General features: G+C 45.0%; 1 protein-coding gene across 1 annotated transcript; it reads left to right on the forward strand.

The window, feature by feature from the left end:
- The first annotated feature begins 6,618 nt into the window (after positions 1-6,618).
- Positions 6,619-12,672, forward strand: LOC123076450 (peptidyl-prolyl cis-trans isomerase FKBP15-2-like). The gene is made up of 6 exons (XM_044498693.1): positions 6,619-6,660; positions 6,830-6,872; positions 11,055-11,105; positions 11,275-11,287; positions 12,243-12,334; positions 12,500-12,672. The coding sequence occupies exons 1-6, from the start codon at positions 6,619-6,621 to the stop codon at positions 12,592-12,594; spliced, it is 336 nt and encodes a 111-aa protein (XP_044354628.1). The 3' UTR covers positions 12,595-12,672.
- The last annotated feature ends 1,368 nt before the right edge of the window (positions 12,673-14,040 follow it).

A 14,040-nucleotide genomic window follows, 5' to 3' on the forward strand; every position in this document is an offset into this window, starting at 1 on the left:
GGAGAATACCATCTGGAATTGAAATGGATTTTAGATGTTAGGGATTGTAAGAGATGTTATACTGTATATATGTAGTAGCGTCGGATAGATATACGAAAACTTGTTGTTTGACTAATCTCTCGGAGAAAGATAGGTCACTTCTCTCTGTATATGTTCATGAAGATTTTGTGTAATTAATGGTTCCTTCATTTGCTTACTAGCTAGCGTGTCGAGTTCTCTCTATATGTATAGTACCTACTGTCTACCAAGCACGGAGAAAGAGAGGTCACTTCTATCTATTAGCTAGCTAACACAATATGAAACCACTAAACTAACCCTCCAAAACCCCTAACCCCTCCCCCCTTTCCAACAAAAAAACCCAGTGCCTGCGAGCTGCTGACGCGTGGCTGCCTTTTGGTCCCAGTTGGTGTTACCAACCGGGACTAAAGGTCCTCCTGTCTGGGCGCCTCGCAGCGGCCTCGTGGAGCCCCTTCTGTCCTGGTTTGTAAGCGAACCGGGACTAAAGGTTTTGGGCTTTAGTCCCGACCCTTTTGTCCCGGTTCCAGAACCGGGTCTAAAGGCCCGTCTGGAACCGGGACTAGTTCCCTGTTTTCTACTAGTGTTGTCTCATGGACTGAAAATTGTGAAGTCGGATTCCATGTTAGTCAGTGCTTTTTCAGATGCAGACTGGGCAGGTTTTCTTGATGACAGACGGTTGACTGGTGGTTTCGCAGTTTTTCTTGGCAGTAATCTTGTCTCATGGAGTGCCCGTAAACAAGCAACCGTGTCTCGCTCAAGCACAGAAGCTGAATACAAGGCACTTGCTAATGCTACTGCAGAGATCATTTGGGTTCAGAATTTATTGACAGAGTTGGGTGTCCAACATCCCAAATCAACCTCTCTCTGGTGTGATAATCTTGGTGCCACTTATTTATCTTCTAATCCTATTTTTCATGCTAGGACTAAGCACATTGAGATTGACTACCACTTTGTTCGAGAAAGGGTAGCAAATAAATTGTTGAATATTTGGTTTATACCTACTGGAGATGAAGTGGCAGATGGATTCACCAAACCTCTCACGGTTTGACAACTCGAGGCATGTCGGCGCAATCTCAACCTAGATAGTTGTGATTGAGGGGGAGTGTTAAACATCATGTATAGAGACGTGTACACGAGTTGTATTCTGTTGTAATCCTAGCTAGGTTATTACAGACGAACTCCTCATTATCTCTTGTATAGCTTTACGTAAGGATCAAGTCTTCGTAACAACCTATGCATCCTGTACCTCTCGATCGATCTCTGATCGATCTATATAACATGAACACGTCCCTGCCACATAGGCATGCGCTTCCAGCCTTTTCTCACACTTTTGATGAGGTGGCATAGAATTAAATAAAGAAAGAGATGTTTGAATATCATACTATCATGATACTGTATCATATTAAATGATGTGCTACTTTGTGTCATGCATGGTAATAAATGTAGCCCTCTACGATACCAACATATGATACTATGCATTACAAGTGTAGTATCATACACTAGTATCATATACATGATACTAGTATATGATACACCCCATTACAACCAGCCTTGTGATACTTGATAGTACTCTAGTCAAAAGAAATAATGACTATAGCTAGGTTTTTTTTTGAATTGAGGGGCATGCCCCCGATTTCATTTCATTGCATGAAAGGAAACCAATAAAACAGATCAAGTATTCTTCAGATCTCATCCAGCCCCCAGATGTCCTACCATGACATCCAAGCATCAGCAGCTAGACAACCGAGAGAATAAAGCTTGCAACTAAAAAACTCCACACTTATAAGAAATGCACACCCAGGTGAGAGGTAACCACACATGGCTCCTCTTCCCCTCCCATCGCCACATACTCTCCAGGGAGGATAGAAGTTCAGCTAACAGTACAGACATAATTACTTTCCGATATCAAGACGTTTCACCATGGGCGCCCATCCTCTGCTCTTGTTGAAGAAACCGTTCGCAACATGAACCAGCAGTGCTGCGACGGCCCGCAACATCTGTTGCCCTTCTTTTCTCTGTAGACCAGCCCAGTAAGACATCCAATAAGATATTTGAAAGAACAACACACTAGGGTCATGAGGGTAAACATGATGAAATGTAGCAGCATTTCTAGCTTTCCACAAAGTCCAAAACACCGCAGAAACACCCACTGCTATTGTTTGCCTAATATTCTTAGGAATTTTTTCTACCCAGGCAGTAAACTCTTTTATCTTGCATGGAATGTCAAGAATTCCAGTTACATTCCTAAACACACCCCACACAAACTTAGCCACCACACATGTACAGAAAAGGTGATCAACCGTTTCTGGGTAATCACAGAAACTACAGTTTTTATCCTTTCCTTTCCAGTTTCTTTTCGCCAAATTGTCTCTAGTTAGGACACTATTCTTAAACATCAACCACAGGAAAATTTTAACTTTCAGCGGTATCCTCGCCTGCCACAGTTTCCTATGAGGCCAGGCAGACTGATCTGTTTTTAAAGCAAGATACAAAGATCTAACTGTGAATCTACCAGATTTAGTTAGCAGCCAGCTACATCTATCCTCTTGATCATTTAAAACTACTTTACTGCATAGATTTTTGAGCTCATACCACATATCAGCCATGTCTCCCCATAAAACTCTTCTAAATCTAATCAAACTCATATTATCAGATAGAGCTTTGGCGACAGTGAAATCTGAACTAAAGGTTAGCAGATAAAGTCTAGGGAACTGCATGCTAAGAGGTTTGTTTCCTAGCCATACATCACTCCAAAACATAGTCCTCTCCCATTACCCACCATCTTCCTACAATATTGCAGGAAAATTGGTTTAACCTTCATTAGACCCTGCGAGAAATGAGAATGACCAGGTTTTTTCTTGCTATCTCTAAGGGTACATCTACTTAAATATTTCTTTCTCACTAGATCTTGCCACACACCACTGCCATTTTCAAGTTTCCAGATCCATTTGCACAGTAAGCAGATGTTCATAATGTCAAGATCTAAGACGCCTAAACCCCCATCTCTTTAGGTCTACAAACATCTTCCCATTTCACTAGATGGTACTTTTTAGCTCCCTCCTCCTCTTGCCATAACATTCTTTTCATAAAAAAGTTCATCTTCTTACTAGGACCTTTGGGTAGCTCAAACAGAGAAATCATATACAAAGGAATATTGCTTAAACTAGAGGTAATTAAAATCAATCTCCCCCCATACGATCTGTACCTCCCTTTCCATATACTTAGCTTCTTCTCCATTTTCTCCTCAGCCCAATTCCAGTCACTATTACATAATCTAATTGCATTAATAGGCATACCTAAATATCTAAAAGGAAGTTTTCCTACAGCATAAGTAAATATTGTAGAGTAATTGTCCTGATTGTCCTTAGCTTCACCAAAACAAAAAACCTCACTCTTGTGAAAATTAACTTTAAGGCCAGACAATTGTTCAAATAAACAAAGAATTAATTTCAAGTTTCTAGCACTTTCCAGATTGTGTCTAAACATGAAAATGGTGTCATCCGCATATTGTAACATATTAATGCCATCTGGGATTAAATCTTGTGCTAATCCTTGGATAAGGTCCAATTTTTGTGCCTTAGCTAAAAGCAAATTAAGTATGTCGATGGCAATATTAAAAAGAATGGGGGAGAAAGGATCTCCCTGTCTCAGTCCTTTTTTCGTCTCGAAAAAAGGACCAATTTGATCATTGACCATGACTGCTACTTTACCCCTCTCTACTGTCTGCTTGACCCAACCAATAAATCTAGGTGAAAAGCCTTTTTTCTTCATGACAAAATACAAGAACTCCCAGTTAATCTTGTCATAAGCTTTCTCAAAATCTACTTTAAACAAAACAGCACTCTCTTTTTTTCTATGAACTTCATGCATAACTTCATGCAGCACAATAACCCCATCTAGTATATACCTTCCTCTAATAAAAGCTGTTTGCACAGGAGCTATAATCTTATCAGCTACAGTAATAGCTCTATTATTTAAAACTTTTGTAAAAATCTTGAAAATTACATTCAACAAACAGATTGGTCTATATTGTTGTAAAGTTTGAGCGTCAGCACATTTTGGAATTAACATAAGGACACCATAATTAAATCTAGCTAAATCTAACTTTCCTTCATAAAAATCACCCAAAAGCTCCAAAATGTCCACTCCAATTATATGCCAGTACTTCTGATAAAATTCTATAGGAAATCCGTCAGGTCCAGGTGCTTTGTTAGGTTTCATATCGAAAACAACAATCTTAATCTCTTCTAAAGTAAACTTCCTATCCAAATTTTTCCTATCGGCATCACTCAAGACCACAGGTATATTAATATCAAGGGAAAGATTATTCATACCTATAACAGGGCCAAATAAATTTTTGTAAAAGCAAGTGGCAAAAAGCAATAAATCTTTGTCCCCCTGGATCACATCATTAGTAGCAGTCTTAATAGAGGTAATTCTGTTTTTCCTTTTTCTAATACTAGCTTTAGATATAAAATAGGAAGTTAAAGCGTCACCCTCTAATAGTTCCTTCTCTTTCGATCTCTGCAACCACATTAACTCCTCTTTATTAATCTTTGAAAGCTCCTCCTCTAACTTTTTCCTTAACATATACTTTTCTTTAGTCAAACCAATTAATTCACTCTCTCTGTCTATCTCATCTATAGCTCTAATCAGGAAAGCCTTTTGTTTTTTGTAAAACCAAACATAGTTGAGATTCCACCCTTTGAGCGTTTTTCTAAGTATCCTAGCTCTATTTTGCCACAGATCTTGCAAATTTTTACCATAATAAGCATCACACAAGACATTATATACTAAAGTATCTAAATCTTCTCTTAGGAACCAGCAGAGTTCAAATTTAAAAGGTCTCACTATCTTAGGTAAGTTCATCCCCAAATCAAGCAAAAGAGGGGCATGGTCAGAGAGGACTCTAGGAAGAGCTCGAAGAAATATCAGAGGAAACAAACTCTCATAAGATAGAGACATTAAAATTCTATCTAATTTCTCAAAAACAGGATTTTCTTGATTATTTGACCAAGTAAAAGCTCTCCCATTTAGTTCTACTTCTTTCATCTCCCAATTCTCAATAATTGCATTAAACAGAGTAGACCACTTATTTAAAGGTTTATTCCTATTAGACTGCCCCCTTTTCCTTATGATATTAAAATCTCCCCCAACAATAATAGGAAAAGCGTTAGAGTTACAAATATGAACTAATTCAACAGGAAGTATTCTTTATCCTTATTATGCGAAGCTCCATAAACATTTACTATATTTAGCTTCTCTCCATTTTTCCTATCTCGGACAAGGAATCTAGTATGATGACATCCTTTTTCAGAATCTAAGATATCATAAAAATCAGTATTAATACCACTCAAAAGACCTCCTGACTGTCCAACAGCGGGAACAAAGCACCAGGAGAAAGGGCAATTACCACTAACACTCTCAAGCCAAGCCAAGTTATAAGTAGTTTTTTTAGTTTCCTGGATACAAATGAATCTAAGTTGGAACTCTACCAAAGCATTTTTAATAAAGGTAAATTTCTCAGGGTCACCCAGTCCCCTGGCATTCCAGAACAAACCAGCCATCAGAAAAGTTTCGTGCCTTTTATATTACTATCTTTACTTCTGCTTCTAAACTTTCCAACTACTACCCCCTTATGAAATTCTCTACTATCTTTCCTCCTCTGTAAAACTGTACCTAATCCAGCAATGTTTCTAATCATACTATCCAATTCCTCATTGTCTTGCTCTTTACCTTCATCGTCAGTGAGCAAATCCTCTATTTCTTCGATACTAAAACCTTCTGCAATATTATTATTAATAACAATACTTTCCTTATGTTTGTTAACACTAGCATTATAAACAGAAAGTCTAGAAGCCTCTAAGTCTTTCAAATGTTGGACATTATTTACTATCTCTACATCATCTCCTCCTAATTTAAACCCTAGACCAGCAGCTATCTGCACTAACTTTCCATGGGCAGTATCCAAAACAGTAGGTAGACTAGAACTAGAAAATTCAGTTTCTATAGAAGAAGATTGAGTTTTCATACCTGGGGCAGTCTCCAGGTTTCTGACTTTCACCCTTCCTACAGCTTTATCCATTGTATGCATATCGCCAATATCTCTCTGAGTCCTCCTTCTTTCCCATCTACCACCCCATCTTTGCCTTTGTTCACATCTTTAAGTTTTTCCCCTAGGACTTGCCTATTTACCTGTCTTGCATCAGTCACAATGCCCACTTTACTGGCGACTTTTTCAGGTTGGGAATCCAGAACTTCCTCTAAATAGTTGCCATATTCCTTCAACACTCTATCCTGTATGACTTGTGTACTCTCCACCATGTCTTCTCCATAGTCTATCTGCTCTTGAACATAATCATCATTCCTGAAATCCATTCTCTCAGCATCTGTGGCGAATTCTCGGTTAATCTCCTCCAGGCCTTTTGACTGTGCTACAATTCCAAGTCTCAAAAGCAAGGGCCACTGAGTTTCCCTTACTGTAACCTTCCTGCTGTTCCTTCCAATGACTTTATGAACAACATGGTCCAAATGTACGATACATACTCTCATTTGTGCAGCAACTTTATAATGAATCAATTGTGATAGCTATTTAACGCGATGTCTCTTAACATGAATCAGTTGAGATGCCTTGCACAGAAAGTGAGAAACATCATGTCAGAGTGACCCTAGTAATTTATGGCCTTTATTGCGTTGTTTACCAGGTTAGTTGGTCATGTTTGCCTCAAAGAAACTCTTTGATGCTTTTCCTGTAGCGATTTGTCTCCACAGTTTTGTCATTCAGTTGAAAGCTTGACTATGCTGCGTGCAGGGGACACTCACTGATGGATCAGTATTTGACTCTAGCTATGACAGTGTAACACCCCGGATGTAACTTGCCATATTTGTAACTCCGACTCTTGCCATTTTCGGCTATGTGCTATGTTATTTCCTCCGTGGTCGGGTTTTTGTCTTTCGTTTTGTGTTTTTGTCATGTCATGCATTTTCATATCATGTCATCATGTGCATTGCACTCGCATACGTGTTCGTCTCATGCATCCGAGCATTTTCCCCGTTGTCCGTTTTGCAATCCGGCGATCCTATCTCCTCCGGCGCATCCCTCTTGTTTTCTTTCGTGTGCGGGTGTCAAACTTTCTCGGAATGGACCGAGGCTTGTCAAGTGGCCTTAATATACCACCCGGAGACCACCGGTCAAGTTTCGTTCCATTTGAAGGTCGTTTGGTACTCCAACGGTTAACCGGGCATCCGTCAAGTCCATTTGAGTGTCCAGCAAAAACCCCCTCAAAAACCAGCCCAAAACCCACCAAACTCTCTTCCATGCTCTAGGTCGTTCGATCACGATCGTGTGGGCGAAAACCGCACCTCATTTGGAGTCTCCTAGCTCCCTCTACCTATAAATATGTGGGCATCCCGAAATACAACCGCAGTCCAAACCCTAGAAAATCCCTCCGTGCCGCGCCGGACACGTCAGCTCCGGCCGGACGAAATCGCCACCGCCCCCGCGGCCAATCCCATGCCGCCACGTCACTCCGCCGCCGCCCGTACCGCCGCCGCCCGGAGAGCCCGCAGCCGGCCCCCGCGGGCCCGCGCCTCCGCCCGCCTCCGCGCCCAGCGCGCCCCTCCCCGCCGGCCGGCCCCGTCGCGCCAGCCGGCGCCCTCCTCCCTCCGCCGGCGACCGCCGCCCTCCGGCCTCCCTCTCCTCCGCCGGCGCCGCCACCTCGCCTCCTCTCCTTCCCCTCCGCCGGCGAGGCGCACCACCGAGCCCGAGCTCGAGCGAATCCGGCCCGATCCAGATCGGTATAGTCCCCGTTGACTTTTTCCCCGAGCCCCCCTAATTTCAATAAGTCCTCAAATTTCAACAGCATGTGCACTTGTTCGTGATGCCATAACTCCTTGCATGTAGCTCTGATTTGCGCGTGTAATATGTCAAATTGTTCGCCTCGTGATGCTCTTCATTTTGTTCAATTGCACCATGTTCATTAGAGGCCATCTTGATGCGCCAATCTCTGTTGGAAGAGGGCTAGTTGTTGTTATTCTCTGGTTCTTAACAGAACTTGGAGATTTATCATTTTTGTATCATTTATTCTGTGCATCTTATGGGCATGAGCTCTACATGTGTTTTGAAGTATGCCATGCCATCTTTCCAAGGGTGTATGCCATGTATTTTTGTGATCTCTGTGGTGACTAGCACAAGCATGCAAAGTAGGCCCCGTAATGTTTCTGATATCAGGGACTTGGTGATTTCTCTAAGTCCTTGTCTGCTGTTATTTTGTTGCCATGTAAATTTGATGCTACAGAGAGATCCATGCATATTTTGGAGATGTTCATTAAGGATGTTTTGTATCTATAGTTGTAATTGATCCATTCCTGCAATTGTTTGCAATTATGGAGTGCCATAGCATGACTCAATCTTGCTCTACTTTTGCTATAAAATATTTCTGGCAGATTCTTAACATGATATGCCATTTTGCCAAGCTTGTTGTAGTTTATCCATACATGCTATGCTATTGTTCTTGCCATGGATAGCTTCATAAACATGCCATCTTGCTGTAGGTGTGCTTGGTTTGTCATGCATTGCTCTTTAGTGAGTGCATCAAGCTCATAAAGAGGCCTACATATTATTATTTCTGCCATGCTCTGTTTTCTGCCAAGTCTGAAACCTGATAACGAAACTTGCTATGTTTACATGCTTGCCATCATATCTTCTGGTCCTTTTTGGCTTATGGTCACTAAGAGACTTTTGTCATGTGCATTTAGTAGAACACTTCCATGCCTTGTTTTTCTATGTTAAGTTCCTGTAGCATGTTGATTTCATGCTCTGAACATTGCTACCTGATGCAGTTTTCTGCCATGTCCAGTTTTTCACTAAGTCTATGAACCTGTTATCTTTTGCACTTTTTCCATGCTTGTTTGAGCTTGATATGTTGTGATCTAGCCGTAGCTCAGTGTTCATCTTTTGTCAAGCATCTCCTGTAGATTACTGCCATGTGCCTTGTTGCTATGTTGGAGTGCTGTAGTTTTGTTGCTTGTTGCATTCTAAGTGCTATCATGCTGTTAATCGCAGATTCGTGTCATTCTTGTTTTGCTTGCCATTTGCAAACCGTGCATCCGATTCCGGTGATCTTTATATCGATTTCGACCGAAATCATCTCATATTTCCAGTGGCATGCTTGGTTTGCCAAGTTACTGTCATGTTCATCATTTTCCTTCCGAAGCACGCATATGCATCGCATATCATATCTCGCATATCATACATGTTTTGCATCATGTTGCTTGTGCATTTCTCGTGGTTGATTGTGGTTCCGTTTGTTTGTGTTCTTGTCTTGGGTAGAGCCGGGAGACGAGTTCGTGAACGAGGAACCTGTCGAGTACGCTTACGAGGATCAAGCTTTCGACAACTCTGAGAACCTTGCAGGCAAGATGACCACCCCTCGAAATCACTTCTATCTTTGCTTTGCTAGTTGTCCGCTCTATTGCCATGCTCCGCTACCTATCACTTGCTATATCATGTCACCCATTTTGCCATGTCAGCCCCTAACCATCCTTTCCTAGCAAACCGTTGTTTGGCTAAGTTACCGCTTTTGCTCAGCCCCTCTTATAGCGTTGCTAGTTGCAGGTGAAGTTGAAGTTTGTTTCATGTTGGAACATGGATATGTTGGGATATCACAATATCTCTGATTTAATTATTGCATCTATATATATTTTGGTAAAGGGTGGAAGGCTCGGCCTTATGCCAGGTGTTTTGTTCCACTCTTGCCGCCCTAGTTACTGTTATACCGGGATTATGTTCCTTGAGTTTGCGTTCCTTACGCGGTCGGGTGATTTATGGGACCCCCTTGACAGTTCGCCTTGAATAAAACTCCTCCAGCAAGGCCCAACCTTGGTTTTACCATTTGCCACCTAAGCCTTTTTTCCCCGGGCTTTCGCGAGCCCGAGGGTCATCTTTATTTTAACCCCCCCCCCCCGGGCCAGTGCTCCTTCGAGTGTTGGTCCGAACTGAGCAGACTGCGGGGCCCCCTCTTGGAAACTCGAGGTCTGGTTTTACTCGTCGGATGTCTCATCCGGTGTGCCCTGAGAACAAGATATTTGCAGCTCCTTTGTCGGCACATTCGGGTGGCTTTGCTGGTCTTGTTTTACCATTGTCGAAATGTCTTGTAAACCGGGATTCCGAGACTGATCGGGTCTTTCCGGAAGAAGGTTTATCCTTCGTTGACCGTGAGAGCTTATGATGGGCTATGTTGGGACACCCCTGCAGGGTATTATCTTTCGAAAGCCGTGCCCACGGTTATGAGGCAGATGGGAATTTGTTAATGTCCGGTGTAGATAACTTGTCACTTGACCCCAATTAAAATACATCAACTGTGTGTGTAGCCGTGATGGTCTCTTCTCGGCGGAGTCCGGGAAGTGAACACGGTCTGAGTTATGTTTGACGTAAGTAGGTGTTCAGGATCCCTTCTTGGTCATTGCTAGATGACGACCGTTCCATTGCTTCTCTTCTCGCTCTCATTTGCGCAAGTTAGCCACCATATATGCTTATTGCCGCTGCAGCTCCACCTCATTACACCTCCTTTTCCTATAAGCTTAAATAGTCTTGATCTCGCGGGTGTGAGATTGCTGAGTCCCCGTGACTCACAGATTCTACCAAAACAGTTGCAGGTGCCGACGATGCCAGTGCAGATGATGGCGTCGATCTCAAGTGGGAGTTCGACGAGGAACGTGGTCGTTACTATGTGTCTTTTCCTGAGGATCAGTAGTGGAGCCCAGTTGGGACGATCGGGGATCTAGCATTTGGGGTTGTGTTATTTTCATCTGGATTTTGACCGTAGTCGGTCTATATGATTGTATTTTGGATGATGTATGATATTTATTCATGTATTGTGTGAAGTGGCGATTGTAAGCCAACTCTTTATCCCATTCTTGTTCATTACATGGGATTGTGTGAAGATGACCCTTCTTGCGAGAAAACCACTATGCGGTTATGCCTCTAAGTCGTGCCTCGACACGTGGGAGATATAGCCGCATCGTGGGCGTTACAGACAGAGGTGATCCCTTCGAATTCACTCTTGGGAATGGGCAGGTGATAAAAGGTTATTCTCTTTTCCTGGAGCAGCATGCGATTATTGGTTTATCTGTTGTCCATATTGTACAGGCAACAAGCATGTTATAAAAAAGAAACGTGGAGAAACGGCCTATATTGTTCTTATAGAAACCTTAGCAATGGCGCCAACCCACATTATTGTTTCCGTCTGTGTGTAGGTTGGGACCAAGGTTTAGAGCATCTTCGGCCGTTGGCCTCCAAGGGGCGCGTAAAATCGCCGCCTGGGGGCGAGCCGGCGCTAAAATCGGCATGGGGCGAGCTGGCGCTAAAATCGGTGTGGGGGCGAGCGGGTTCCAAGCCGTCGGCCCCCGCGTCGCCCCCAGCCACGGGTCTTTTTTAAATGGAATTTGGCAAAGTTCGGCAAATTGGACAAAACGTTCGGCTAAAGTTTGGCAAACTTGACATATATTCGACATGTTCGACGTTACATAAGTTATTACAAAAACAACTAAGGGGCGAAGAAGCCGCTGAGCGCGGCGAAGTCGCCGACGTCGCCGCCATCCTCGTCGTCGTCATCGGCCTTCTCCTTCTTGACGCGGCCGCCCCTGCTGGACCCCTGCCCCGCGTCGCCCTGGCGGACCGGTGGCGGCGACGCGTCTTCGTCACTGTCGTCGAGGACGGTGACCCCTCCCTCGTCGCGGCCACCGCTTTGGGCTTGGGGAGAGAGGGAAGGGGATGAACACCGGCGGGCGGGGAGAGAGGCAGAGCTCGGCGGCGGGTTTGGGCTCGGGCTGGTGTGGCCAGAGGCGAGGGGGAGGCGCTGGTTTTATAGCCCCGTGCCGTGTGTACGCGTGGCGGGAGTGGAGGCGTCGCCGCGCCGCCCGTGAGGAATCAATGGCAAGGCTGACCGGCGGCAGCCTTGCCATTGATTCCCGTGGGAAACCGAGGCGTTCCGAGGGAAGACAAGGCGCGCATCGCTGACTCGGCGGGCCCGCGGCTCTTTCACGCCAAAATCGCTCGCCCCGGCGCCCCCCAGCGCGCCGGGTTCGGCCTGAGTCCGCCGGCACCAGTTTCGATTCAAACCGGCAAAAAACAGACTCCTGAGGGCGCAACTGGGCCGATTTTTGGACGCCGATGCGGAAAAATGGCCTCAGGAGGGTCTGTTGGGGGCGCGGCTGAAGATGCTCTTACTAGTTATGTGTGTCGGCGAAAAGCGGAAGCTAAGAATACCCGCAAAGATGGGTTACGGCGAGCGAGGATCCCCACCAAAGATTCCAGGTATGGCTTGTTATTTGTATGTTTGCTTGATATGGTCCTTGTGATGAAACCATATCTCATGTACTGTTTAGATCATCAACTTTTTTATTGCCATTCCAGCAAGTCTGTTGCCTGCATCATATGATCCAAACAATGCTGACTAGCAGTTTTGAACTCTGATGATAGGCGGTGCAACTCTGGTTTTCGACACGGAGCTCATCGCCGTCAATGGGAAGACATCTGCTGGCGCCGCCGCGGAGAGCGACGACAGCGAGCTTTGATACATACATGGGATGTAGTTTTGCTTGCGTTTCCACGAGTTCGTCGTCTGAAAGGGCCGCCGTTTCCGAACGATTTTCCATCATCATGTTTAAAGTGTCACAGAGACCGTTTAGATTGCTGTACCAAATGATCGCAGTGACCAACAGTTAGTAATCTACATTTATGCGATACATCTTTTCACTCCTGATGGGCGTGCGGCTGTTACTAGTAGTGAACACAAGCATATTTGTGTTCCTTGAGACTGTGCGGCTGTTAATGATGAACACCAGCTCCATGTTTGTTATACGTACGCTCTTCGCCCCCCGACCCACCTGGCGTCACTTCGAGATGCCTCCTTTTGCTATGGATGTGTTGATCTATTCTGCTCCTGCGTGAGCATGTGGTCTGTTTGGATGTTTTGTGAAGTTGCTGCTGGAGTATTTGTATGTGAGATTTAGGTGTCGCCGGGTTTTCGTCCCACAGCAGGTGTCTCGTAGGCGAGTTCTGTGATGGGTTTTCCAGTGATACGTTGAACTCGCTTTTCCCTTTCCCGACTCCTTTTAGTTTCTGATCTGGAACTTTGTATTTTCGTTATTCAGTTAATGAAAAGGGGTTATACCCGGTAAAAAAAATGTTTGTTATACGTACACAAGTCCAGCATGCAGTGCGGCGATCAGTGGAGAATGATCATGTGAACACGGGTCTCACATTCTCGCATGCCGCGGCAGAGATCCCGTGGGCCTCACCCCGTGGAATATATGTTCTTCATGTTCATGGTACTATCCAACACTCGCAGTGCGCCAGTGCTCCGGCGGCAGGCAGGCAGCGGCATCGCCACGAGCTTTTAGCTTTACATCAGTCTTCATTCAAGCACGTAGTATCGGGCAGGCCACAGTGCGCGCCTCTGTGAGCACATGCGGTTTGCCGTCGACTGTGGATCGGGCACAGACACAGGGGTAAACCCTGCAGCTCTGTGAGCAGCAACTGTCGAGTCCACAAACTACGGCTTGAAGGAAGGAATGCATGCCATGACATGCCATGCACCCTGCTCTGTAGTCTTGCTGTAGGTTTGTTGCAGGTGCGTGATCCACTGTGGACCGTCTGATCTTGTCACCTGCGCGCTAAAATGCCGTTATGCCCCTCAAGAGAGTGCAGAGCCCGGCAGTGACGCACGCGCACGGATGCATGCGGCCAAGCGCCACGGGCAGTGAGGCCAACTCCACGGCGCGACTCCGTCCTATCCGCACGCGTTTGTTCGGGATAAAACGGATGAACCAGACGGCCCAGCGCGCGGGCGCAAACGGACTTTTGTCCGTTTTCTGTCCGCTTTCGACCCATCCCCGGCCCAAATTTGCGCCGCTTTTGGGAGAAACGGACAGCACGCGGACGCGTAGGCCGTCTGCGCGTGTCCTCCCCTGACCCGCCTGTCGGTGGCACAGGGGCGCCTTTTTCTATCCGCTCACTCC

This window comes from Triticum aestivum, chromosome 3D (genome assembly GCF_018294505.1).
Source record: "Triticum aestivum cultivar Chinese Spring chromosome 3D, IWGSC CS RefSeq v2.1, whole genome shotgun sequence".
NCBI lineage: Eukaryota > Viridiplantae > Streptophyta > Magnoliopsida > Poales > Poaceae > Triticum > Triticum aestivum.

Bases quoted from the DNA above. Each gene is read 5' to 3' on its own strand.
- LOC123076450 (XM_044498693.1), top strand. From the start codon at position 6,619: ATGTCTCTTAACATGAATCAGTTGAGATGCCTTGCACAGAAA. The intron at 6,873-11,054 runs GTGTAACACCCC...TGGGCGTTACAG, and splicing joins ATTTGACTCTAGCTATGACA to ACAGAGGTGATCCCTTCGAA. The intron at 12,335-12,499 runs GTATGGCTTGTT...CTCTGATGATAG, and splicing joins ATCCCCACCAAAGATTCCAG to GCGGTGCAACTCTGGTTTTC.